The sequence below is a fragment of the Protopterus annectens genome, chromosome 4.part0 (assembly GCF_019279795.1).
Source record: "Protopterus annectens isolate FY-2018-M chromosome 4.part0, PAN1.0, whole genome shotgun sequence".
Classification (NCBI taxonomy): domain Eukaryota; kingdom Metazoa; phylum Chordata; order Ceratodontiformes; family Protopteridae; genus Protopterus; species Protopterus annectens.
Window position 1 is genome coordinate 876,373,988 of NC_056733.1, and position 25,338 is coordinate 876,399,325.

Genomic DNA, 25,338 nt, shown 5'->3' on the forward strand with positions numbered 1-25,338 from the left:
TATTCAGGCCGACTAAGGGCTACCTGCAGGCAGATAACCCAAATGTGATGACTGCAACAGTGAAACACGAAGAACATCTGAAATTCCAATCAATGAAGGTGTTGTTCCAACATTTCCGTACATACCATTGAATTTTTCTCATGAGAAGATGGACCAGTGGTAAAATGAGCTTTACTGGAAAAGCTCACCCAGACTCTGCTACAACTTGCTGCGAGGGAAAGGTTAGTTTGCTTTTGCTTTCTTGTATTTTGTATTACTTTAGTGTCTTCTTCTATTTTGCATGTTGTGATTGGTTTTCTTTATGCTGTTTTACTTGTATTCTGCTTTTAATTGCATATTAAATCTAGGAAAGAGACCACAGCTGGCTCTTGTGAGTCATGCAGAATGTTTTCCCACCCTGGTGCTGTTGTGCTCTTAAACTCAACCATCTTTCTATTTGCCTGCCCATTACATTAACTTGACCACATATCTCCTTCCTTCTCCCCTGTCATTGGCTGCTTTAAATAAGCACAATATTATCATTTTGTGAAATTACTCCCCTTTAACTATTTTAATTTACTGGCCATCCCACTGTATTCCATGGAAGCAGAATACAAAGTGCCCACCCCCCTTCAATTTATCTTTCTCTTTTAAAATTACTGGCTTTCTACTTAGACAGCTAAAGCTTAAGTTATCCCCCTCTTTCATGTCTAACTGCTTAGTGTACACTGCAGTGCTTAGGATAGTAACCATCTTTTTCCATCTTATCTTTAAAATCTGCAACACCACCAATTATTGGAGAGCCCACATTCTGCCTCTCATTTGTCATCTTGACATTAGTGCTTCTGTTTTCTCCTGGTGACAGAAGGAGCACAGGGACATTATTTCCTGGAGACTGATCACTGGAAAGCCTAATAACTGGTTCATATGTGACAGTTTGGAATGTGTGATAATATTTTGCTCCTGGTGAGAGAAGGAGCAGAGTGCATGACTGTTTTGGGTTGGGCAGTGAATGCCTATGCTTGACGTTCCTGATTGGTCTGGTTGCTATTCAAGGCATCTACCAGGAAAAGGCTACAACAAGCCTACAGACCCTTGCATCAAGACTGTGGATTACCAAACAGGCTGTGGCCTGCTTTTCATCTTGGGGTTGGTGCTAATGTTTTTTTGCCTCTTTTGAGAGAGGAAGCAAAGAGGCATTGTATCCCAGTAGATTGAAGCTGTGGTGTGACCAGCACTAGTAGTAGCCAGGCAGTGGCCATTCATGCGACTCCCCGATTTTCATCATTCTTGACAAGCTAATTCTTTGTTTCCAGTAAGTACTGCTTGATTTGTCTCTAACTTCAGAATATCTGTCTAAATATTTCATCCTTAAATTTTCAGGGTCTACGTATTAGTTTCCCCTCACATGTTTGTAAGTGCCATGTATAGACACAGATACCTTGAGTGATATTTTCCCAGTAAAAACACAATTAAAATTTCACCAATAACTAATAGCACACAAGACAACTAGTTTTCAGTGACAAGCACTGTCCTTGGAGTTGCACAGCAGATACTCCTGACATGGTTTACAGTAAAAAGGCTGACATGTCCAACAGCCACCTCCTCGACTGGGTCTATATTAAATCATCGAATGCTTAGAAAAGCGAACGATGATTTATCGACCCCATTTAAGCAAAAGTTACAAACTCAAATGCTTAGAACAGCAAATTTTTTCCAAGGGAAAAAATATCACTGTTCCCCAAAAAAAAAAAAAAAAATACACCTAAAAAAAAATAGCAAATTAGGGGGCTTTGCCCCCCACACCCGCCCTACTTAAATATACCAACTCTGAGATCGCACTGCAGTGACGAAAATGGCAAAGTAATGGACGCGGCCAAGCGATTTCTTTCCCAGGGAAAGAATTTGTTTATATGCCGCTTCGTCATTTTTGCCTTTTCGTCTTTTCAAGGTTGACCAAGACGCATTCAAAAGAATGCATCCTCAGTCATCTAATAAGAACCCCCTCGACCATGGTAGGAGCGACAGTTGCAATGTCGACATTCATGTGTACGTCCATTCAGAAGGATGTACACAGGGTAGGGATTCACAGGATTGCTGTGAATGGGGGATTTAGAAACTACGGTCAACAGAATTTGTCGACATTGTTGTCTTGACCATACAACCTACTTATGTATGAGTCAATGTTATTTGTTGTGGAAATCACCGTTCGCTATAGTGTTTTTCGTGCTTTTGATAGTAAACTTTCTGTCACCACTTTATAGTCTCACTCCAATTGTCTAATCAATAAAAAGGGTCTGTTGCCATGGATATCAACTTTTTCACTACCTCCATTACCAACTTGGTGGATATGGGCATCCTGAGGCAATGTAGAAAATGCCTCTTGTTTACTGACAACCAGTTAATTCTCAAACAAACTGATATGGTAAAGCAATGCTAAGTACTCCTAATGTCAATAAGGATGTCAGTAGTATACATGCTGCACCAATTACGCACAATTAAAAACAGGCATACATACCCACATATGCTGAGGCACTTAAATGTAACCTTCCTAAATCCCAAAGACCTTTTAGAAGAAGTACACATGACAAATACCCTCAGCAGCCCCAAATACACTCTTTGAAAACAACACCCACTCAACACATACAGTCACATCTCATGGAGCCTCTACTTCTAAGCCAATAAAGCAAGCCACCACACAATCCAACATTCTAGTCATTGGAAACTCCATTGTGAGACACACTGATGTCCCTCTCACCAGGGTGAGTTAGGAGAAAATCCACGGTCAGTTGCTTATCAGGGACAAGGATCCACCACATTATGCAAGCATTCACATCATTGGATCAGAACTACCAGTATGACTCAGTCATAGTCCATGTGGGTGTAAATGACCTGAAACGTACCTCCCTAGACTCTATGAAGATAGACATCATGGAGCTCTCAGAATGTGTGTCCCAGGCTGGTATGAGCCTAGCACTAAGTAGCATTTTACCTTCTCCAAGGATGATGCCACAATATGAACAAAAGATGACTGACTTTAATAATTGACTTAGTTTCTGGTGTCATTCTAAGGGGGTGCAATATTTGTTAGCATGGAAGGAGATGGTCAACAGATCATACTGCTTTGCCAAGGATGGTCTGCACCTCTTCCCTGTAGGCTTTTGAATACTAGCTAAAATACTGTCTCCACCCATAGTGCTTTTTTTAGGCAATGCAAAACTAAAAGTACTTCCGACATATTAAATCAAAACCAAGAAAATCTAAAGGTATTACTGCTCAGTGCTAGGAGTCTAAACAAAAAACTCCACTCCATAGAAGTTCTCTTCACCCTAAAGAATGCTGACAGGTGTGCAGTCACTGAGACATAGTTTAAAGCTGTGGAGAATACACAGACAGTGCAAGGTTATAGTGGCTTCCACACATTTAGACCAGCTACTACATATACAAGGACTAAAGGTGGACGTGTCTCTATTTACATCAAAAACAAATATATTTCAATGCTAGTCAAACAGGACAGTGCATTTGAGCTGCTCTTTGTTCAAATTACCATAGGCAAAATCCAGTACCACCTTCCTTGCAAGCTATAGGTCCCCCTATGACCCAGGAAACCTATACCATGTATTTAAACTCAGCTCCAACTTTACCTCTCTCCCCCTCACCCTTCCCTCAGGAAATACCATCAAATACAACTCCCCCTGCTATCACTAGGGAGCAGGTCCTTAATGATCTCACTAAGGCCAAAAACACTGCATCAGTTGGCCCAGACAATATCCTAGGATGCCTTCTAAATAACATGAAACATGACCTATAAGGAATTGCTATTTAACTGTAACCTTCAAACAGGCTTTATGCCTCATGAATGGAGAACAGCAAAAGTAATTCCTCTGCACAAAGGTGGGCCACCTACAGACCATGGAAACTGCAGACCCATAAGTTTCACTAGTCTTGTATGTAAAGCCATGGAAAGAATTACCATGGGAATGATCAATAATGATATAGTAAAGCTCCAGACCCTGGACCCAACCCAGTTTGGTTTCATCAAGGGCAGGTCATGCCTACTCAACCTGGTGTACTTCTTTGAGAAGGTCACCACAGCAATGGATGAGGGCAAAATGGTTCACACTGCCTAGCTCTTTATTTATTTTATTTATTTATTGACATTTGTTAACCAGGTTTGTCTAACTGGGCTTGTGGCCCATTTTCAGGGGAGACCCGAGGAGAAAAGCTCCAGTAGTACATTTTAAACAAGTACAATTTTAAACAATATTGATATAATAGCAGTTATAGCAAAAAGATTCACATATGTTGGGTTACATGCATAAAGTTAAAGTTGCATTAAAAAGAAGCTAAGTAACAATTTTACATTGATATAGTTCAATAGGTCAACAATAAAAAAATTTGTTTCTATAAAATTATGCAAATGCATAGTAAACACATTGGAGAGAGAGGTGTAATGAGGTACTAAGTATGGTCCTTTTGAGGGTATATAAAGGGAAGGAAGACTAGGTAGGGTCATGGCAAGGGCAGGTTCTGGAATTGAGAAAATAAGCTTTTAATTCATTTTTAAAGTGTGAGGTGTGGGAGATTGAACATAAGTCAAGGGGAAGTTTGTTCCAAGCATGGGCAAGGGAGTGTTTGTAGAGTAGTTTGCTTGCTGACCTTTTTGGGTGGTAGATACCAAGTAATTGTTGGTTAGAAGTAAGGAGGGTCCGGGATGGGATGTAGATGGAGACTAAGGAAGATAGAGATGGACAGAAGGAGGGTTTATAAAGAATAGAGTGTAGCATATGAAATTGATAAGATAGCAGAAACTGGGGAAGTTCAAGCCATTGAAGAGAGTTTAAAGAAATACAGTGGTGTGAGTTGTATGGGGAGTTAGTAATGAATCTGGCTATTTTATGGTAAGTCTGTTGGAGTTTAGAGTGGAGGCCTGGATATTGGTAAGAACTGGGGCAGCATTGAAGAGGGAGGGGAGGAGGAGTGCCTGGCCCAGAGTAAGTCTAGATTCAGGGGTTAGGAATTTTTTGCTCTGATATAGCAGATCTAGTTTCTGGTTTGTTTTTTTTTATACACTGGAGTATGTGTAGGTTGAACTTTAATTCGTCATCGATGATGACCCCTAGGAGTTTTGTGTGGGTGTCAGGTTGGATAGTTGTAATGTTAGAAGATGTAATAAAAAAGGAGGTTTTGTGATGAGAAAGAGAACGGGGAAGGAAAAGTAGGAGTTTGGTCTTTTTGGGATTTAGGATCAATAAATTGTGAGAGAGCCATTGTTCAGTGGATAGTAGGGCCTGCTGGGACAGGGAGTGTAGTTCAGGAATGTTATTTGAGATGGATATAAGTGTAGAGTCGTCAGCATAATGAATAAGGTAGGATTCTTTGCATGAGGTGTAAAGATCATTGGTGAAGATGTTAAACAAAAGGGGTTCCAAGATGGAGCCTTGGGGAACACCAGTGGAGATGGGAAGGAAAGGTGAGGAGGATGAGAGCCATTTGACAGATTGTTCCCTGCCAGATAGTTAACTATTAAACCAGGCAAATGAGGAGGGGGATAGGTGGAGATTTGCAAGATTGTACAGTAGTAGAGGATGAGAGACAGTATCGATGGCTTTGGAGAGATCTAGGAAGAGACAGGAAATGAGTTTATTGTTGTCTAGGGCCTCTGCAATGATATGAGTGAAGTAGAGGAGAGCAGTGATGGTGCTGTTGTGAGGACGAAGTCCATGTTGGGTTGGGGTAGGTAAGTGGTGTGTGAGGAGGTGATTGAGAAGCTGTGAGTAAATACATTTTTCTAATATCTTGGAGAGGGGGGACAGAATGGCAATGGGTCGGTAGTTTGAGGGGTCAGTGGAGTTACAAACTTTATGAAGAGGGATAGTGAAGAAAGATTTCCAAAGGGTGGGGACAGTTGTTTCCAGAATACATCGATTAATTAGTATAGATATAGGACAGGCAATTGAGTCAGCAGCAAGTTTGAGGAATGACCTGACCAAGGCATTTGACACAATATGCCACTCGGGCATTGTTGACAAATTCAGGAGGTTAGGTACAAACCCTTATGTCACCCGGTGGACAGCCAACTGGCTTACAGGCAGGACACAAGAAGTTACAATTGGGGAGTCCACCTCTACAACGAGGCCAGTCACAAGTGCAGTCCTCAGGCCAATCCTTTTTGGCATTTATTTCTCTGAAGTCAAGGCCAATATCAGTGGTCTCTGACTGACTAAATTTGCAGATAATTGCAAATTCAAGAGCCGTCATTGAATCCCACACTGACACAAATGCTCTCCAGGAAGGGCTGACACAGACAATCCATCAAGACAGGGGGCAAAACTAGCCACATCAATATCGAGTACTGGTTGCACGGTCAGCCTGGTACAAAATTGACAAATCTCAGATAGTTCCCTCTAAATATCAAAGTAATGTCTATTTCTAGAGGGAAACTATACCAAATACTGTACTGTGAAAAAAGACAACAATTTCAGTAACTCAGCACAAAGCACAATAAACAGATCACATGGATCACCAAAATAAAAGTAGGCTATTTTTAGCCTAACATAAATAGAAACAACCTAAAATAGCCTTAGACTAGGAATTAAGTAAAACTTCTGTCAGAAATGTCATAAACAAAATGGTGCCAAATCATTAGTTAACTGAGAAATTAATTTACAACGTTACAAACCTACTCAATCACATCAATAAATAATAATAAACCCAAACATTAAACAAGGAACTAAACATAAACTTAAGAAAATTTAATGTCAGAAATATTTCACTAACAAAAAGGAGCACAAACACTAATTTAAGTGAAAAAGAAATCTAAAATTCTGTAAATACTTATTATTTATTTGTCTTAGTTTACTGGGAAAGTCCAACTGAGTAATATCCATTTTCAGTGGAAGCTCGGCAGAAAAGCTCGATTTACTTCCACTGCATTATACTAAGTTCCATTTAAACACAAACTAGCTACATTTCTATTTACATTTATACACAAACAGTAGTAACATTTATACATTGTAAGATTTTACAGAGGTGGAAGTTACTAAAGAGAAAGCACACATGCAACTTAGTGGATTGTACAGGTAGCAGTAACATATAAAATATTTTTGTCATTTTAGTGAGAGGTTGAGAGCATTCTGTTTAAGGAAAGTAAATATACTCAATGACCTCAAATAGTTTCCACAAAAATACTGCAAAAACTGCAAGCGTTCCTGTCAATACTTTCAAAAGAAGTTTTTAATCAAAAGAAACAACTGTCGTAAATTACATGGGGTTCTGGCAGCATAAGGTAGTGAGAGGAACTGCACTAAATGGCCGTAGTGATGAAACTCTGTTAAATAATCAGAGATAGCCAAAAATACTTTAAACTGTTAAAATATCCACAGAAAGCTTACACAGTAAGAGAAAGCACCCTAAAATTATAAACATATATTACGCAAGAAAAAATAAGCAAATCACCACAATACACTATTCGAGAGCACTGATAAAAAAAAGGCAAAGGGAAGAAATAAAACCCAAAGGCAGTGGGAGGAAATAAAACCCAACAGGAGTTTCTTATCTGAATTAAGTAGCTGAAATCACTTAGAAAGAGAAGCAATATCTCAAGAGATCTTTCTCTGACTGTAGCATAAGAAACTTGAAAGAGTCCTGTCTGAGTGTGAAGGGGTGCCCTGGTCCTCGACTGGTCCTTCTTACCCACAGACAGGCAAGGGGAGGAGCTCTGAGTTTTGGCAGACTGCCAGAGGGAGGGTAGCAAGGCACTACCACTCATATGCCACTAAGGCAGTGTGTCTGTTGAACATCTGTTTCCCATCTCTTACATCCCCACAGTCCATCATTCTCCACCTCCTGACCTCCTATGCACACCTTTCTCCGCTTCCTGCACCTCCCATTTCATCATTCAGCACAAACAGCACCCGCCCCACACTATCATTTTCCATATGTTGTACCTCCTCTTCCCAACATTCTCAGTCTCCTGCACCTCTGACACCCCTTATTCTCCAACTCCTACACTCAGCATTCCCCACTTCTTACTCACACCCCATTCATTTTCTTTTTTTTTTTTTTTTAATTTATTAGCCTGTGACAGAGCAATTTCAGGCCCACACAAGGATGAACAATTATTAAAAAAAAAAAAGAATCCTGCACAGTTTTCACTCTTGTAAACAATTAAACAAAAGCTAAACATTTAACCAATGTTACTGTTATACATGCATTTCTGTTTTTCACTCAAGAAAAATATCACAAAGTATATATGAGAAGGAGCAAAAATGTGAAATACAGATAAAGAGAGGAAACACACATTTGTAGAAAAACCCAGAAGAAACCTGTGCTTCAACAATTCATGAAACAAAAAATTGTATAATGCAATAGCTGGTTAAACAGTTGCAGATATATGCTAAGCTTCTTGATATAATGAAAAAAGACAGAAAAAAATGAGAGAGAAAAAGTAATCACCAGCTCCTCCCCACTCCACTTTACTGTTCCACACCATCTCTGCACTCTCCCTACTCTTCAGTGTCTTCACTGCCCCACCTGCTGCACCCTCTTCATCATCTGCTGAGCGTCAGTTTTAAAGAATAATTTGCAGTTTTCTAAATGTTGCTTAAAAATGCTGCATCTTTTTCTGATGGAAGATAATGCAAAAGCAACCATTAACAATGTAACATTTCAGCTTCCATATTTAGCTACTTTGGTTCGTTTTTTAAGCATCTATGACATCACCAGATATTATTAGAAACACATGGTTGTATTAATGGATATTACACATTACTATACATGATGTTACACAACTTTTGTATTGCAAAAGACAAACAGTTGCTGAAAACACGACTCAGAATGAGTTAACTACAAAAAGAGTTGTAAACACATACAGTGAATAAAAAAACAAATACATGGCACTGTAGGCTAGGTTATTAAAAAAAATAAAACTAAAAGAAGAAAAAAAAAATACTACTGCAGCTACTGCTAATTTCAAAAGGGAGGTACAGCAAATCGATAACCAAGGAACAGTGCCTTAATCTACCTTTTGCCAATAATCCTTACGGAGTTTAACCCTAGTAACACTTGTCCCAAAGTGCAAATACTCTGGCACCATCACAACCATTACACCAAATATAACCCCAGGGGCTATACTGATGTTCTGGTAATGCCCTAGAATAGGTTTCTGCACCTACGAGACTAGCATATTTCTTTATAAAGGGTTTCAAACCTAAAAAGCAGAGAGGGGCCTTGGTGATTTCCAGTCACAGATAGCTAGAAAAGTCAAATATTCTAAACAGCTGTCAACCTCTGACATGAAGTACATTCTCCCAATATCCAAAAAGCAGCTGTGATCATAATTTTAGGATTCTAGATTCTAGATGCAAAATCCACAATAATTCTCCATAAATCTTTGATCTACAGGTACTTCCAAAACCCATGAAACTCATTCGCTAGTTCCCATGGACAAATCGAGCAGTCACCTGATCTACTTTAATCTTCTCCTGCCATGCAGGCTGGAGTCAAATAATTCTTACAAAGAATTTTAATGGATGTGTTAAAAGTCTAGGTTTACTAGTTAACTTATGGAGGCAATTAAGATGTTCGTACTGAGCAATCTGAGTGACATCCCCAGCAAAGCTACGAATATGGTTACTCTGCATTTGCAGTCTTGTACAGCCCTGGTTTAGAAAACAGGAGGCAAACAATGAAATATCCTGTATGGCCCCATCTAAAGCCAGGAAAACCAGTCACTGCTTGTTGAAGTGTAATGTACTTCAGATTCAAACAGGTCCAATTTGGAGACCATGTCTCAACTGCAGGTATGTCTAAAAGTCTACAGAAGGGAGATTGTAAACATACTGGAGGTAGCACATGCAATAGAGCAGGCACAGAATGTTACATATTAAAATATCACATGCCCGAGTTATTGTATAAGCAGAACTTTTGCAGTGCAGATTGTTACAACACAAATTTCTTGTTATACAAGATTACAGCTAGTCTATCAAGAGAGTAGGTCTCAGATGCAATGCACCACTCTTCTACAAAAGAAAGACAACTTCTCATACCCCCTCTCCTACTAATTACTTCAACCTGCAGACAAAAGAGAGAGAGAGAAGTAAACATAAGCAGAAAGAAAAAGCTGGGGTGGGGGACATTAAAGGTATTCTTACAAATGGTTGATTGTACTTGTGACAGAGACTGCACTGCCATCTGCAGCAATCACAGAAACGTGAGAGGTCCCCATGCGCTCTGAAGTAGAAAGGACACTGCTGTAGTACTCCTTAGAATATGTACATGAATCATTAATCCGTCTCCTCGTAGTTTCAGCAAAGCTGTCTGACAATATCTCTGCGACATCCTTCAAAAAGGGAAAAAGAAAACACATTTTCAAGTTGGCTTCCAGAGTATTGCAATTATGTTACAACAGGAATTAAAATTACACACTTCCTCTACTGGATGTATACAATAATGCACATTCTTTATCTTTATTGGTTTCTACTTTTCATTAGTCTAGCACTGCAGCAAAGATGTTTTTAAGTGCACCTAACATTTCTCTAAATACCTCTATGTGCCACATTTGCTGTTCAGTTTTCTAGCCTGTTTCCCACTGACTTTTAATCTAACAGTCTGCCTTGCCTCACCATAAAATGGGACACACACTTCCTTTCATGTTTTATCCTCTTAACAATCTGTACCAGCAACTCTAAGGCTGAAATTTGTTGCTTTCAGTTTACTCTTATGTGAATTTCTTTATTTTTATGCTGTTTTATTCATTTTTAAGTTTATTCCATTTGTTCTTCTTTTTTAAGAGTATGACAACATGTTTTCAGTATTTTCAAGAAACAATCTGATCACTGATGTGACTAGTGGACATCTTCCCTGGAAGACCTGGATGTCACTACACTGGCTAGCTATAGGAGTGAATGAGCAAGCAACAGCCAGCTGACCTTTTCTGAGGTGGGGGATACATTGCTGATGTATAACAGCTCAAGATATTTTGTGGTGCTACAGAGGATCACTCAGGCTCACCAGATGCACTGATGTTCATCATGTATGGCAATATTTAAACTTATAGACAGCATGGATACAAGGCTGTATACCTTAAAGTTGGAGGGTATGTTTGAGGTAAGGCAGACAAGTTGCAACTCAAACCAGTGGTAGAGCAAGTGTACTTTGGGCACTAGGCTATTTTTAATCCATGGCTCCCCTTTCTTGTTTGTTAGGACCATGGAAGACATGCCTGTTCTAATCCATGGCTCCCATTTCTTGTTTGTTAGGACTATGAAAGACATGCCTGTTCCTCTGAATTCACCTTTGTTGACTCTTTTAAACATATATTTACCTAATTATTTTAAATTGCATTTGTTTGATTGATATACAAGATTATAAACAGGTCTCCAGTCATAACTTGGCTATGTGTTGGAGACATGGATGTCAACAATTTACCTTGAGAATGAAACTCTCAAGATGAATATTGGCATCCGTGTTGAGAACCTGTTTACCATCAGGCAGACCCTTCACAATACCCTGTAGAGCATGCAACTTTTCTTGCTCCTGTATATGAGAAAGGTTGGAGGAAAAACGTGATGTATTAAGTGTATTACAGTTTTGAACACTGTAATACATTTACTGCTGCCATGTGGAGATCAGCCACCACAGAAGAACAGCGCAAAGCTGTTCAGCACTTCATTCTTAATATGGATCGTGTTTTTCTTTCTTTTTTTGCAAATTCTGAATGAAGTGCAACATGTTTAACAATGTCCCAGTGCTCCTCTGAGGTGGCTGGTGACTGCTGTTGGTACTCTAAAGGCTAGCAACAGAGGTGAGGGCAATTAACAAAAGCTCATTAAGCAATTTTCTGATGTCAGAAAGGTGCTTAACAAGCCTACTTTTTCCACAGTTTTGAGCAATCATGGTGATCCATGCACTACAGAGAAATTATAGTTACTTTACACTGCACATTGCAAATGCCTGCTTGAGATGAATGGAAAATAAATGAATACAAAAATAATAATGACCAAAATCAAGAGGAAAGGAATATTAACTTGAACTTGGAATGACAAAAATCAAATACCTGTGGAACCCAGTAAGAGAAAAGAGGACTTTGAAACAAGTTCATTGCCTGCTTAATAGGGTCTATATCACAACATCGAACTAACATAAGTTCAAACGTTGTAACATCAAACCAAAAAGTCCGAAACCCAATAATAACGAAAACACAGAACAGCAATTTTTTTCCCAGGGAAAAAAAAAAAATCACTGTTCCATGACAAAACAAAAAAAAAAAAAACTAAAACTTAAACTAAAGTGGGGGGCTTCACCCCCACAATGTGGGGGATTGTGCCCCCTACTTAAATTTACCAACTCCGAGATCGCACCACAGTGGAAGACATAGCAAAGCCCTGAAAATGGCCCACTGATTTTTTTTCCCTGAGGAAAAAAATTGGTGTGCCGTGGCTCCACTATTTTTAGATTTTGGACTTTTGGGTTCGATATTACAACGGTCAAACTTATACAAGTTCGACGTCGTAATATGGACCCACTTAATAACATGTCCACATCAACTGCATGGTTTCCACAATTTAAAAATATTTCACTAACGTCTAAAGACCATAAAGTGCTGCATTCCTGAAAAGTCTATATCCATAAATCATTGTTGGGAGGGTGACCTAATGGTTAAGGTGTTTGCCTTACAAACACAAGATGCAGGGTCTGAGTCTCACAAGGGATAATTGGCTAGGCTTCCAATGGCTCACAAGGGCAGCTAGCCTAGTACTAACCTATGAACCTGTGATCTCTTAGGTCAAGAATTAGGGGCAAAGCCACAAAAACAATTGTAGACAAAGGCAAAAATATATATTTACAAATGGAAAATAAGAAAAATTGAATACAGGATTAAATTAAATATTTTTCTAACTATAATAAGTTATATACAGTTAGCCTCCATTTACCTCCTGATTACCTTAAACCACAATCTATCTAGAATAGGTATACAGCAGCGCATTTTAACCATTCTGGGAGCTTCCTGCTGAAGTTATTAAAAGACATTAATAAGCTTTCCACATTTTGCTCATTTGTTCCACATTAATGACAGGTAGTGTTCCACGTGTCGGAGATGAAAAATGGAGAGCCATGGTTGAAAAGTAAGACTGTCATCTCTTCTCCTTTTATTTGCCCTGCATCACCACCTGCTTACCAGTCCTGTCCAACTCATACCAGTACACTGACAACAAAAAGTTCCAAAACACAAAAATGACCTTAAAAAAAGCAGAAATCCAAAGTCCCAACAAAAATGACAATGAACAAAACTGGCACATTACACTTTTTTGTTTTAATATGAATTTTATGAACTGCTAGTAGTAGTACAGAACTGCAATGTCTGGCATTACTCAGTAAATGTGGCCCTCAGTGACTTATAAGGATTTTACAAGGGACAGTGCAAAATATGGAGGTAAAATCTAAGACATTCTGTAAAATCAGGGACAAGTGAGAATTAGGATGTCCTGAACAGTCTGAACTCCAGTGCAAGGCTGAATTACATAGCTGAAAGCTTCAAAGGTTACAGCATGGTCAACCAGCTGTGTGGAGAAAAATGAAGGCAATACTGAATACAAGAGAGGATCAGGTCCCTTCCATTGCCATGCCTGAAATCATAAGCAAAAAGTCAGAAACACATTTACAGTTTACAATGCATTTCAGTAAAATATTACTCACCAGACCAAAGGGGCACCATCATGCACTAAAATAAATCCTGCAGGTGAAAACCTAACTGCAGGCTTCCTGCTGCTTCGCAAATGATCCTCTTCTGTTCTGTACTATGTGATACCCTGTCTTCTTTCCACCACTTCTCTTACTTGCAAACAAGCCAAGGCACGGCAGATAACACAACACAGCATGCAGGTCAGGTGGAGAGAGGTGAAGCCAACAGACAAGAGCAGGAACAGTACAGTCAAGCAGCACACGCAGGCAGGCATTCTCCACCGACTGCAATAAACTGCAATAAACCAGAAAATTAGGAAAAAAATGGCTTTCTTATTAAACTTCAAGATGCAAGAAAAGCTTTTCACTCAATCAAAAAAATGGATGTTATGTCTGCCATGACGAAGGGCTGGACTAGCACTACTGTCAAATAAGTTGTTGCTAGGGTACAGCATGCCAATTTGCCAAGTAGTTTGGGATGTCCTGCTAACATCAGGGCACCTGAGAGTTATGGTCTTAGTACATACTGTGGGCTATTGCTAGATATTCTCCTAATGACTTTTGCTAAAACTAAAACTAAAATATCTGGTTGACAGCCAGATCAGATAAAAGAGAGAAAAAACTTTACTTCACACACTGTCAGCTAATTCCCAGACACCAATCATTCCTTAACTATTTGATATTTGCAGGTTTTCTGCTCCAGTAAAGAACGGAAAGGTCACTGCACTTAACCAATCGTCCTTCTCTGTATAGCACTGCAACTACAGCTATTTTTTTTAAAAGAAGCATGGCTTATTTTATCTTTTGAGTAAAGAAATGCTTCTTTACTCAAAAAGATAAAAAAGTAAAAATATCTGTACCATTATTCTGAGTTGGCCATGCGCCCCCCCCAAAACTGTGCAACACAGGTGATGGCCTTGAATCCCCATTAAAATCTGGTACTGAATCCAACAGACTTGCCGTATGGTAGATGCACAAGTATTTACTTCCACCACTGTTCACCCAGGTGACCATGTCTTACTGCAACCACCATTAAAACTATTTTCACCAACAGACTTCCAAGATGGCTGCACACTGAGTAACAGATTAATTTCAGCTCTCCCAGCGTGAAAACAAAGGCTCAGAAAAGAGAGCCAGTGAAATTGTTTTTTTGGCTAGTAAGCAATGCCTAGATGTCAGCAAAGAAGAAATTTAGAGAACCTGAAAGAAAATCAACCACACAAGTTGAGGAGTAAACACTGGCTGGGAAGAATCCTGCAGCTGCTGGGCATAAAGCAGTTCAACCTCCAGCTTTGGTGCAAATCATTACTTCTAGTAATCTGGAGAAAAAAAAGTCAAATGTGCTCAGAGATGATTAAAAAATTAAACACTGAAGGATCATATAATCTCAAATAACAAAAAGCTAAAAAAATGAAATAAGCTTTAGACAGATATTCGGAAGAGCTGATAAAACTGCAAAAATCAGAGGTCAAACTGAAGAAAAAGCTGGCTGAGTATGAGACTGCTCAACAGGAAATGTTTCAAAACATGGTACAATTACAGGACAAAGCATGTAGGGAACCTGAGATTTTATGCTGTACCAGAAAACTTGAAGGAACAGACTATTCATTTTATGAAAGCACAAATAAGCAACTGAACTTGTATTGCACAGCAGGAGTTTTTCATTGAAAGGGCACATCATGTGTATGCTCCAAACCTGGCCATGAGAAAGCAGCCAAGACCTCTAATAGTAAAGATGTAATCTTACCAGCAGAAAGATCTAAGCCTGAGAAAAACTGTGACAGAAGGACAAAGTACTACACTTTGGAGACAGTGCAGTGTTTGTGGAAAATGATTATTCACTGTACACCAGGCAGAAGAGGAGAAAAGGTCTTGCATTAGTATGAATTTTCTGAAGGGTATGAAATCTGACACTCAACTGTCTGTCATTATTTTCTAACTTCAATCTTTAATGATTTGCCACTAATTTGCCAGAAAACCACAATTTTATGAAAAATGGACAAAAAATGTGATGCAAAAATATAAAATAGCCACACAATACAGCTGGGAACCTGTCAAAGAAGGGACACTTTTTTAATATTAGTACTGTTAAGTTGAGCAACTGAGAAAATAAGAGAATCTACATGCATTTCTGAAATAAAGTAATCTTTAACTCTGATTATTACAATTATTTATTAATTGTAAACCCTCTACGTTTTCTTCCAAAATTGCCATTTTGCAGAGGGATTATTAGGGGGAGAGCAACATTCTGAGCCAAAATCAGGGACAGTTGAGAGGTCTGGACATACCTAATTCTATAAAGTGATTTATTTGTGTGTGCCTCTGAACCTCTTAATGCAGGAAATCTGGACAAGGCCAAATATATTGGGGGAAAATACAAACAGTACTAAAATTGCTCTTGTATAAACTTAGTTGATAGAATAACTGGTCTTGCTTTAGCATGCATTTTTCTGAAAGGTATGAAGTCTGAAACTCAATGTCTGTCATTATTTAGTGACTTCATTCTTAACTGATTTGCCAGGAAACCACAACTTTTATAAGGATCAAACCAAAAATAAGAAGCAAAAATCTATTCATTCTGCAAAAATCTGGACAGTTGAGAGGTATAGTTCAGCCGGAGATGTCTTTGAGTTTGCCGCCCTTCCCCCTCACAAAATCATGGTCAAATGGGGCCTCCTCCCTGCAGCCATTCCAATGTCACATTACTTGGCTATTTCCCCCCATTTACCTTAAACACTGCAATGTGCATACCGCTTTGCTTCTACGATGACTTGGATTTCATTTAAAAGTTATGTTTTACATTTTTCAGCACAAACACTAATAGGCATCTGTTAATCAAAGCAATGCAGTCTCACAATGAAAATAGACTTAGCATTAAAACTTTTCTGTCCTTGAAACTCACATTCATTGAAACAGCACTGAAACCCACATTCAAAGAAAATACATTTGGCTAGTGCCAGATAAAGATTAACTTTGGTCTGTTTTCAAATCATAGGCCCTTTGCACATGAAACATATATGTGTTCTTTGATACACCTTCCTGATTGTATTAAATTATATTCCTTGTATAATACAGTACAGTTGTTAAAGGGTGTTTTAAATTTATTGTTTTGAACATTTTTCCAATAAACAATGAAACAAAATGCATGCACCAATAATGACAAAACTGCCCAATTCAGAACATTTCCATCATAAAAGTCTACTTAAACTTCTGCAGTCCACCAGTATCAGTTAATATGCACGATCTCTACAGAAGTAAAAGTCATCTAAATAATTCCACATTAAAGAGATCTGTAACTAATGAAAAGGTTGCTGCTAGCAAACAAGTGCCTGTTGTCCTTGAGGAATAAATTGCCTATGTTACATTAAAAAATGGTAAGCTAGTAATATTGCAATAGTGAATGGATGACAAACTGATAACATGTTCATAGTTGCTAGGTATCTCCGCCAAAGACATTCTCAGGACTGCAGCATCCACCCCCTTTAAAAGTACAACACAGTACAGTATCAGCAACCATCTACATACTGTGGGAGTACAACCCACAGCCTTCTGCATCAAAAGCAAGTACACTACTTGTTGTGCTATTAACAATGCAAACAGACTCAGCATAAGCAGCACTAAACTTCTCTTCCCCTGAAGCTCTCAGCTCCTTGTAAAATCCACTCGACACTCAACTGTACCTCTCAACATTGTAGCGCAAGAAATCTGGAAAAAGGCAAAATTTATTGGGGGAGGGGGACAAAAACCCCCAAATCTGGGACACATTTTAAACATTGCTTGTATAATCTTGGAAAGTTGCTAGAATAAAATGTTACCACCATACATTTCACTGCCACGTCTTGCACCCAGGACGTTGTGCACTACAGTCAGAGCATCATACCACTATGCCAAATCAGCTGTTTCTTGAGACACAGGAAGACTGAAACTTAAATGGCTATCATGTAGTGAATTCAGTTCTCACCATAGATCTCAACCTCTTAGCACAAAACACCTGGACAAAGCCAATAATGGGGGAAAACAGCCTCCAAACATATTCAGTGAATTCAGTTCTCACCATAACTCTCAATTTCTTAGCACAAGAAACCTGGACAAAGCCAATAATGGGGGAATACCGCTCCACAAATAGGGACACATTTCAAATATTGATTTTATAAAATGTTTTGTTTTACAATGTACTTTCTGAAGAATATGAAGTCTGAAATACAAATGCCTGTCATTATTTAGTGAATTCAAAATCCAGAAAACCACAGATTGCATGAGGAACATAACAGAACAAAAATGTGAGGCAAAAATTCACACATGGTGGTGGGTAGGGAATTCAGGCTCTTGCTACCTGCACCTAAGGTATAGGGTTTGAGCCTGAGTTATTCTCTAACCACAAGGTATATCCTTGGGTTTGAGCCTTTTCTGAGTTTCTCTCTAGCCACCAGGTATATTTAACTGGGGCATTTCAAACACACACACACACACACACACACACACACACACACACACACACACACACACACACACACACACACACACACACACTACCTGTGTTCAGAGTCCATCCATTTGAAATTCCTGCAGCACTCCCAGCCCAGCCTCTGCAGATGTTGCAGTCCATTTCCAGTCCACGTCCTGTCTGTCTTTCTCGTGAGAGCAGGCTCCAGCCTGCAGACGTTGCAGTCTGATCCCATTCCAGTCTATGCGGTTGTTACCGCATAGACTTCTGGGCATTTCTGTAGGTCTGATGCCTTCTTCTAATCTGAACTGGTTAAAAGACAGTCTGGATTCCTGCACGTGTGAGTGCAGAGTTCCAGGAATGCTGAGCACACATGCGCAGAGTTCTGTGACTGGCTATTCATTTTATTTTAATTTTCATTTTTCCTTTCCTTTTATTTTGTTTTTTTCTTTTTACAGCTGGGGGAGTGCTGCAGTCCTACAGTCCAATAGCATGAGCTGCCCCTGATGTAACACAAACGATGAAACTAGAAATTTTAAAAATAAAAGCTCTTATACATAACGGGTGGGAATAATAACTTCTTGTCATAATGGCAGCACTTTCCATATTATCACTGAATGTGAATGGTCTCTCAGATATATACAAAAAGTAAAATGTAGTGAATTCCATTAAGAAATGCAGAATAGCTATACTACATGAGCCACATTTGGAAATAAATAAGCAGATGAATTTTATAAAGAAAGGATTTCAAAATGGCCATTCAGTGGAATACCTGGGACAAAGGAAAAGAGGATTACTTATATTAACTTCTGGATAAGCTCCAATAGTGATAGAAGAAGAAAAGGTATATTTATAGGCTACTGGCAAGGGAGGAGGGTTACATTGGCATGTATTTATATTTCACCTATAACTGCTACAGTGTAGCTTAAAAAAAGTCTGGAAAAAATAATTAGCTTTTGGAGAGGAATATTACTTATAGATGGAGTTTGATGTGCAACAGTGAAGATGTGTCTGGGGGGCCCAGAAGGGAAATATAACAAGAGAAGGTATATTTTGATGAAATGTATGAAGATATTTGCTATGGCAGATGTGAATTCAGTAACAGAAGCTCGGAAAAATGTACATATTATTACCCAAAGTACAAAAACTGGTCTATCTTAGACAGTAAATGAAAATGAGGTGTAGTTGTATGTCTGAAAGAATTACACAAGGATGCCTTCTCCACTTGTTAATGCTTAAAAAAACTAAACTAAATGTTCACTACATCCAAAATATCAATTAAATTAAATTACACTAGGTTAAGTGCCTTTGTCATGTGCAATTCAGCATAGACTTCTTCTATACCTAGTGTGCCTATAAAGGAAACAGTCTTAAATAACATCCAGGTCAAAGTGCACAGAGCCTGTTGTTGGTTCTATTGGCTAGGCTAGACAGAAATTATATTTCACAGAAAGATGTGCATTTAATTGAAAGTTCTGATACACATCCAAGAACTATTTCAGATCATGTACCAATGATAACTAAAATAAAAAGGCAGGGTAATAAAAAATGAGACATTAGTGCTTCAACACCTATCTGTTAAACAGTGAGGAATTTAAGGAAGGGGTAGTGGAAATGTTTCATGAAGGTAGAATTTTTTCAGCAAATATAGCTAAACAGTGGGATAAAATGAAAGTGCAGTTTAAAAATATTGTAGAACTAAAAGAAAAATATATGGTTAAGAAGTTACACAAATTATTTAGAGGGACTAACAAAGGTTAAAGTATTGCAAAAGAGGGGTAATATCAAAGAACAAGAAGAGGTGCAACTGCAGAACGCTAAAGAAAAAAATAAGGGGTTACCTGGATAATATGCATAGGTTTAGAAATATTGTCGTTAAACAACTGTTTTTGATAACTCCAATACAGACAATGACTCAGTCAAAAGTAAGTAAAAAGTGCTGTTGCCAAGCTTAGGGAGCCTATTACAAGGAAACTAACCAGAGATCCTGTAAAGGTATTAGAAATATTTCTGAAATGTTATGAAAATCTGTATAAAGCAGAGTTATGTAGAAATTAAGAAAAAGTACAAATGGAAATGTTTATGAAAAAATTACATATGCCAATGTTAGACATAGATGAGGCTCAATTATTAACAGGAAAGGAGAAGATAAAAAATTGTATAACCAACAAGAAAGTCTCCATGAATAGATGGTATTCCTGTGGAAGTTTGGAAGTTAGGAGGGAAGAAAATTACAAATATCTGGAAGGTTTTGTTTAACCGTATTTTAAAAGGAAGAGAAACACCAACATCCTGCAAGAAAGCGCTCACCTACTCTCTTGTTTGTTCAATAAAACTGTTGGATAGAGTTTTGTTTCATTTTATTTATTCATCCACCTGAAGATTTGAACACTGGTCTGAATAGACAAAGAAATTGGATGTGCTTGAATTATTTTTTACAAGGTTTTGGGTCCCTCTGTAAGCCTTGTACGTTGAACTTTTTATGGAAGAATTGCATTAGCAAGGCTTTGAGCTTTCTGTTAGCTTTGTGCATTGGATTCTTACTGATAAGACTGCATGGGTAGTATTTGCACAGAAAAATATTTATTTTGAGTTTTTATTTCATGACATTTTCTGATCTGTGCAAGTACTTTTATTTACTGGTGGTGTTTGTTATTATCCTACAATTTCTATTTCTACATTGTTCTGCACACCATGAGTTAACCATGGCAGATATATCGGATAATCTTGTTGAGCTACCTTACAACCCTATTATCGCTCAAGCCAACACAATGGTACATTCCAGGATGCAGCAGTGCGTTACTGCTGACGTCAATCCGCTCAGAGTTAGAGCTGGTAACGATGAGTAATGGCGTCTTGCTAAGTAACGCTGATCATGAGAACATCAATTCCATTTTATCTTCGCTGGAGTCGGATCTCCTGAAATTAAAAAGGTTGCAGATGCAGTGTTTCCACTTCGAAGTGTGTATCCAGAAGAAAGTGATACCCCGAGGTTTGAGAGTTCTCAAGATGCCAACCACAGGTAACGCATACCCTGAACTTCTTTTTCGTTGGCAACAATTAAACATAGACCTAAGCGTTAATTATATGAAGTTGTTAAACAAATTTTTTCTACCCGAAGAAATGAATTTAAAGAAAGACATTGAGAAGAAGCAACATGATTTATTTAGTAACTATCAGTCTGTAGTTATTAATCCTCTGCTAGACCGTTTGCTGGACTCAGTATATTTATATGAGAAAAGGTTAATGGAGCAGAAAAAACATAAGCTTGTGAGAGATTTACATGATTTTGCACATGGTCAGGTCTTCACTTGGCCTAGGAACAGTGTAAATGGACAAGAGAGGACATTTACTGCTCCTAATTTGAATGTGAATGCTCCTAACTTGAATGTGAATGTACGTAACAATGGTGCTTCTAATACTAGTATTAAAGAAAATGTAAGTCATTTTGGTCTTACTGCTAGTACTAAGAAAACTAGCCCAAATGTTACAACTGATGCTATTATTGTAAATAATGTGTCTGCTACTAATACAGAAGTTGCTGCTGTAGATGTTTTAGAATTGAACAGTTCAAATGTGAGTGGCAGTCCCAACATTTCTACTTTGGCACCTAATAACATAGGAGAAAATGTAACTACTGCAGGAGGTAATGGAGGCAATACTACTGAGTTAGTCGTACATAGTAAGACCACTTTTTTACCCAGTGCTAATATGGGGCCAGATAAGCAGTGTCCTTTCCCTATAGCCGAGAACACAGCAAGAGGCAGGAATCGATCTATGAGTCGAGGGAGACAAAAAAGAAAGGCTACTGGGACGGACATGAGAGAGCCAACAATAAAGAGAATGTGGGAGAGGATGACATAGTCTGGAACCTGTCCCACAGACCTCTTAGTAAATTTGAAATGGAAGCCTTGAACAAGGGCCTCTCCTTCATTCCTTCTAGTGTTAGTAATGTCACTGAAACAATTTTAGATGTAAAATTGTTTGTTAGAAACATACAGTTGCAGATGATGTTTGGTAACAGGAAGGAATGTGATAGAAATTTAAAGAAACCGAGTACATTTATACCTATTCTACACCCCTTATTAGATACTTTTAGTAAGATAGTTGAAAAAGATTTAATGAAAATGGAAGAAGTTAGGCAGAGTAATTATAATCATAGTAATTTAACATCAAAACATTTTTCTGCATTACAGAGTTTAAGGAGTGATATGAATATTTCTATTAGACCAGCAGATAAAGGGGGGTCTGTAGTTATAATAGACAAGGAATATTATAATAATAATATGTTTGAAATGTTAAAAGACATAAACCATTATGAACCTCTATCTAAGTTTAGAACACAAGAATTTATTTCTAGGGTACATGGAGCCTTGGATGATTTACATGGTAGGGACATAATAGACACAAGTATGTATAATTTTCTTTTTGTTGAGTCACCCACCATTCCGGTAATCCAAGGGCTACCGAAAATACACAAGAACCCGACTGACCCTCCAATGAGGCCAATAGTGTCAGGACAGGGATGGGTTACGGAATACTTGTCAATTTTTATTGAAAACTTATTAAGACCAATAGTAGATTCGAATGTTTTTATTCTTAGAGACTCTAAACAATTTCTATTGGATTTTTATGATGTGGTGGTTAACTTAAAGAATACTGATAATGTTACAATGGTAACAATGGATGTTTGTTCATTATTCACTAAGATTCCTAATGATGTTGGAATTGAATATATTAAGATGTGTCTTGATAAGCATTCTGATTTAACAGCTAACAAGAAGGACATTATTGGTGTCTTCCTAAGACGGATTTTGGAGAATAACATCTTTCTCTTTGACCGTAGCCTGTATTTACAAAGGGATGGCGTAGCTATGGGCACTTCGTGTGCCAATAGCTACGCCGACCTAGTCATGGCAGTATGGGAGGAAGAGAGTCTTTTTAATTAGACAAGTTTCGAAGTAATGTCATTTTCTGTAGCAGATTTGTAGATGACTTGTTCTTTCTCTGGGATGGGTCAGCAGAGGAGTTGAGTCTATTCTATAATGAAATGAATTCTTCTTCATCTTTTTTAAAGTTTACCATGGTTAGCTCTAAAGATAATATCCCCTTTTTAGATGTATTGGTGCAGCGTCTGAGTAATGGAAGTTATAACACTGGGGTTTATAGAAAGAACTGTTATAAAAATACTTTGTTGAGTAGAAATAGTATGCACCCTAAATATGTTCTCAAATATTATAAAAGGGCAAGCAATGAGAGCTTCAAGACTGAACCCCGTACAGAGTGACTATGAAATAGAGTTGGAGAATCTAAATAAGAGATTGTTAGCACGTAATTATAATAGTACAGAGATTGCTGAATGTTTTGAGAATGTTGGTCGAGATAGGGGAAGTAAGGCATGTCCTTACTTTTCAGGAAGTGGTAGCAGTTATTATAGGAATTTTCAGAAAGCAACTGATAAGGAAGGTATGAATCAACATAAAATCACTTTGTTTTATACGCAAGATATTAATTCAATTAAAGAAGTTTTAAGTAAACACTGGGACATACTAACAATTGATCCTGATATAAAGGACTTGGTAGGTGATTGTCCCAGGTATATTTTTAAGAATAAGAAGAACTTGCACAGGCTTTTATGTTTTCCCAATAACAACACACAAAGAATAACAAATCACAGTGGGACATTAAGATGTAGTAGGTGTAACTTCTGTAAATATATTAGTAAAACAAACATGTTTATACATCCCGTTACTTCCAAAGTGTATACTTTTAGAGTAAGTGGTTCATGTAATACTGAGCATTTAGTATACTTGGCTACCTGCATGGAATGCAATGCATTCTATGTAGGTAAAACTGATAGAAAATTAAAAAATATGATTAGAGAGCACATATATCAAATTAGAATGAAGTCTGAAGTTAATGCTCTTTCCAAGCATGTACTAAAAGAAGGCTCAGAACATGTTTTTAATTTTATGATTATACAAATTAATATGACTAGTCAGAGAGAGGGGGATATAAGAAACCGGACAGAGGAGTTAGAAACAGATTGGATCATCAGACTGCAAGCACATAATACTCCTGGAATGAATGATAAAATCCCATTAAAACCAAAATTAAAAAGTAGGAGGTTTAAATATTAATGTAGATGCCAAGTAAAGCTTTGATTACCTTGTTTTTTAGGCTGTATTTTAAGCTTTTTAGGTTTTAGTTGATATATATGTATATTTATATATGTTTTAATATAAGAATAGTGTATTTTCTTAGAAGTATACTTATACATGCAACTTTTATAAATGATGAAGCATTTTAAGTATTGTTTTTAAGTACTATGTGGTTTTTGTTTCTTTAAGAATCAATTGTTTTAATAGCTTAATTGATTTAATGATGATTAAATTCATGTGAATTTTCTCTATATATAGTGGAATACTGAATGTAGTCTATATGGTTTGATAAAGCTACATAGCGAAAGCGCTCACCTACTCTCTTGTTTGTTCAATAAAACTGTTGGATACAGTTTTGTTTCGTTTTATTTATTCATCCACCTGAAGATTTGAACACTGGTCTGAATAGACAAAGAAAGTGGATGTGCTTGAATTATTTTTTACAAGGTTTTGGGTCCCTCTGTAAGCCTTGTACGTTGAACTTTTTATGGAAGAATTGTATTAGCAAGGCTTTGAGCTTTCTGTTAGCTTTGTGCATTGGATTCTTACTGATAAGACTGCATGGGTAGTATTTGCACAGAAAAATATTTATTTTGAGTTTTTATTTCATGACATTTTCTGATCTGTGCAAGTACTTTTATTTACTGGTGGTCTTTGTTATTATCCTACAATTTCTATGATTATAAAGTGTTTATGTCTACAGAGGCTACAAGAATGGCAAAGGTGATGCCAAAATTGATAGCCATGGATAAATGTGGTTTTGTGGCGGGAAAGCAAACATTTGTCAACATTTATAGAACAATGATGATCCAGACGGACGCAGAATGGAAAATACCACTGTTACTGGTGCGCCTTGATGCAGAGAAAGCATTTGACAGAGTAAAATGGGATTTTATGAGCAGGGCAATGGAAGCATTTGCATTCCCTGACATAATAATAATAAGATTAGTTAGGAGGATATATGAGGGACAGGAAGTTAAAATTAAAGTGGGGGAGGTTCCTCTCTGATAAGTTCTGTTTGAACAGAGGAACCAGGTAGGTGCCCTGTTCTCCCTTTGTTATTTTCATTAT

General features: G+C 37.8%; 1 protein-coding gene across 2 annotated transcripts in view; it reads right to left on the bottom strand.

Annotated features, from left to right (window-relative positions):
* LOC122799642 (glutathione hydrolase 5 proenzyme-like) overlaps positions 1-25,338 on the bottom strand; it is a 739,199-nt gene that overhangs the window by 114,671 nt on the left and 599,190 nt on the right. For both annotated transcript variants that reach the window (XM_044068836.1, XM_044068835.1), the window contains exon 8: positions 10,134-10,321. In XM_044068836.1, coding sequence (XP_043924771.1) covers positions 10,134-10,321 — 188 coding nt within the window. The remainder of the gene's footprint in view (positions 1-10,133; positions 10,322-25,338) is intronic.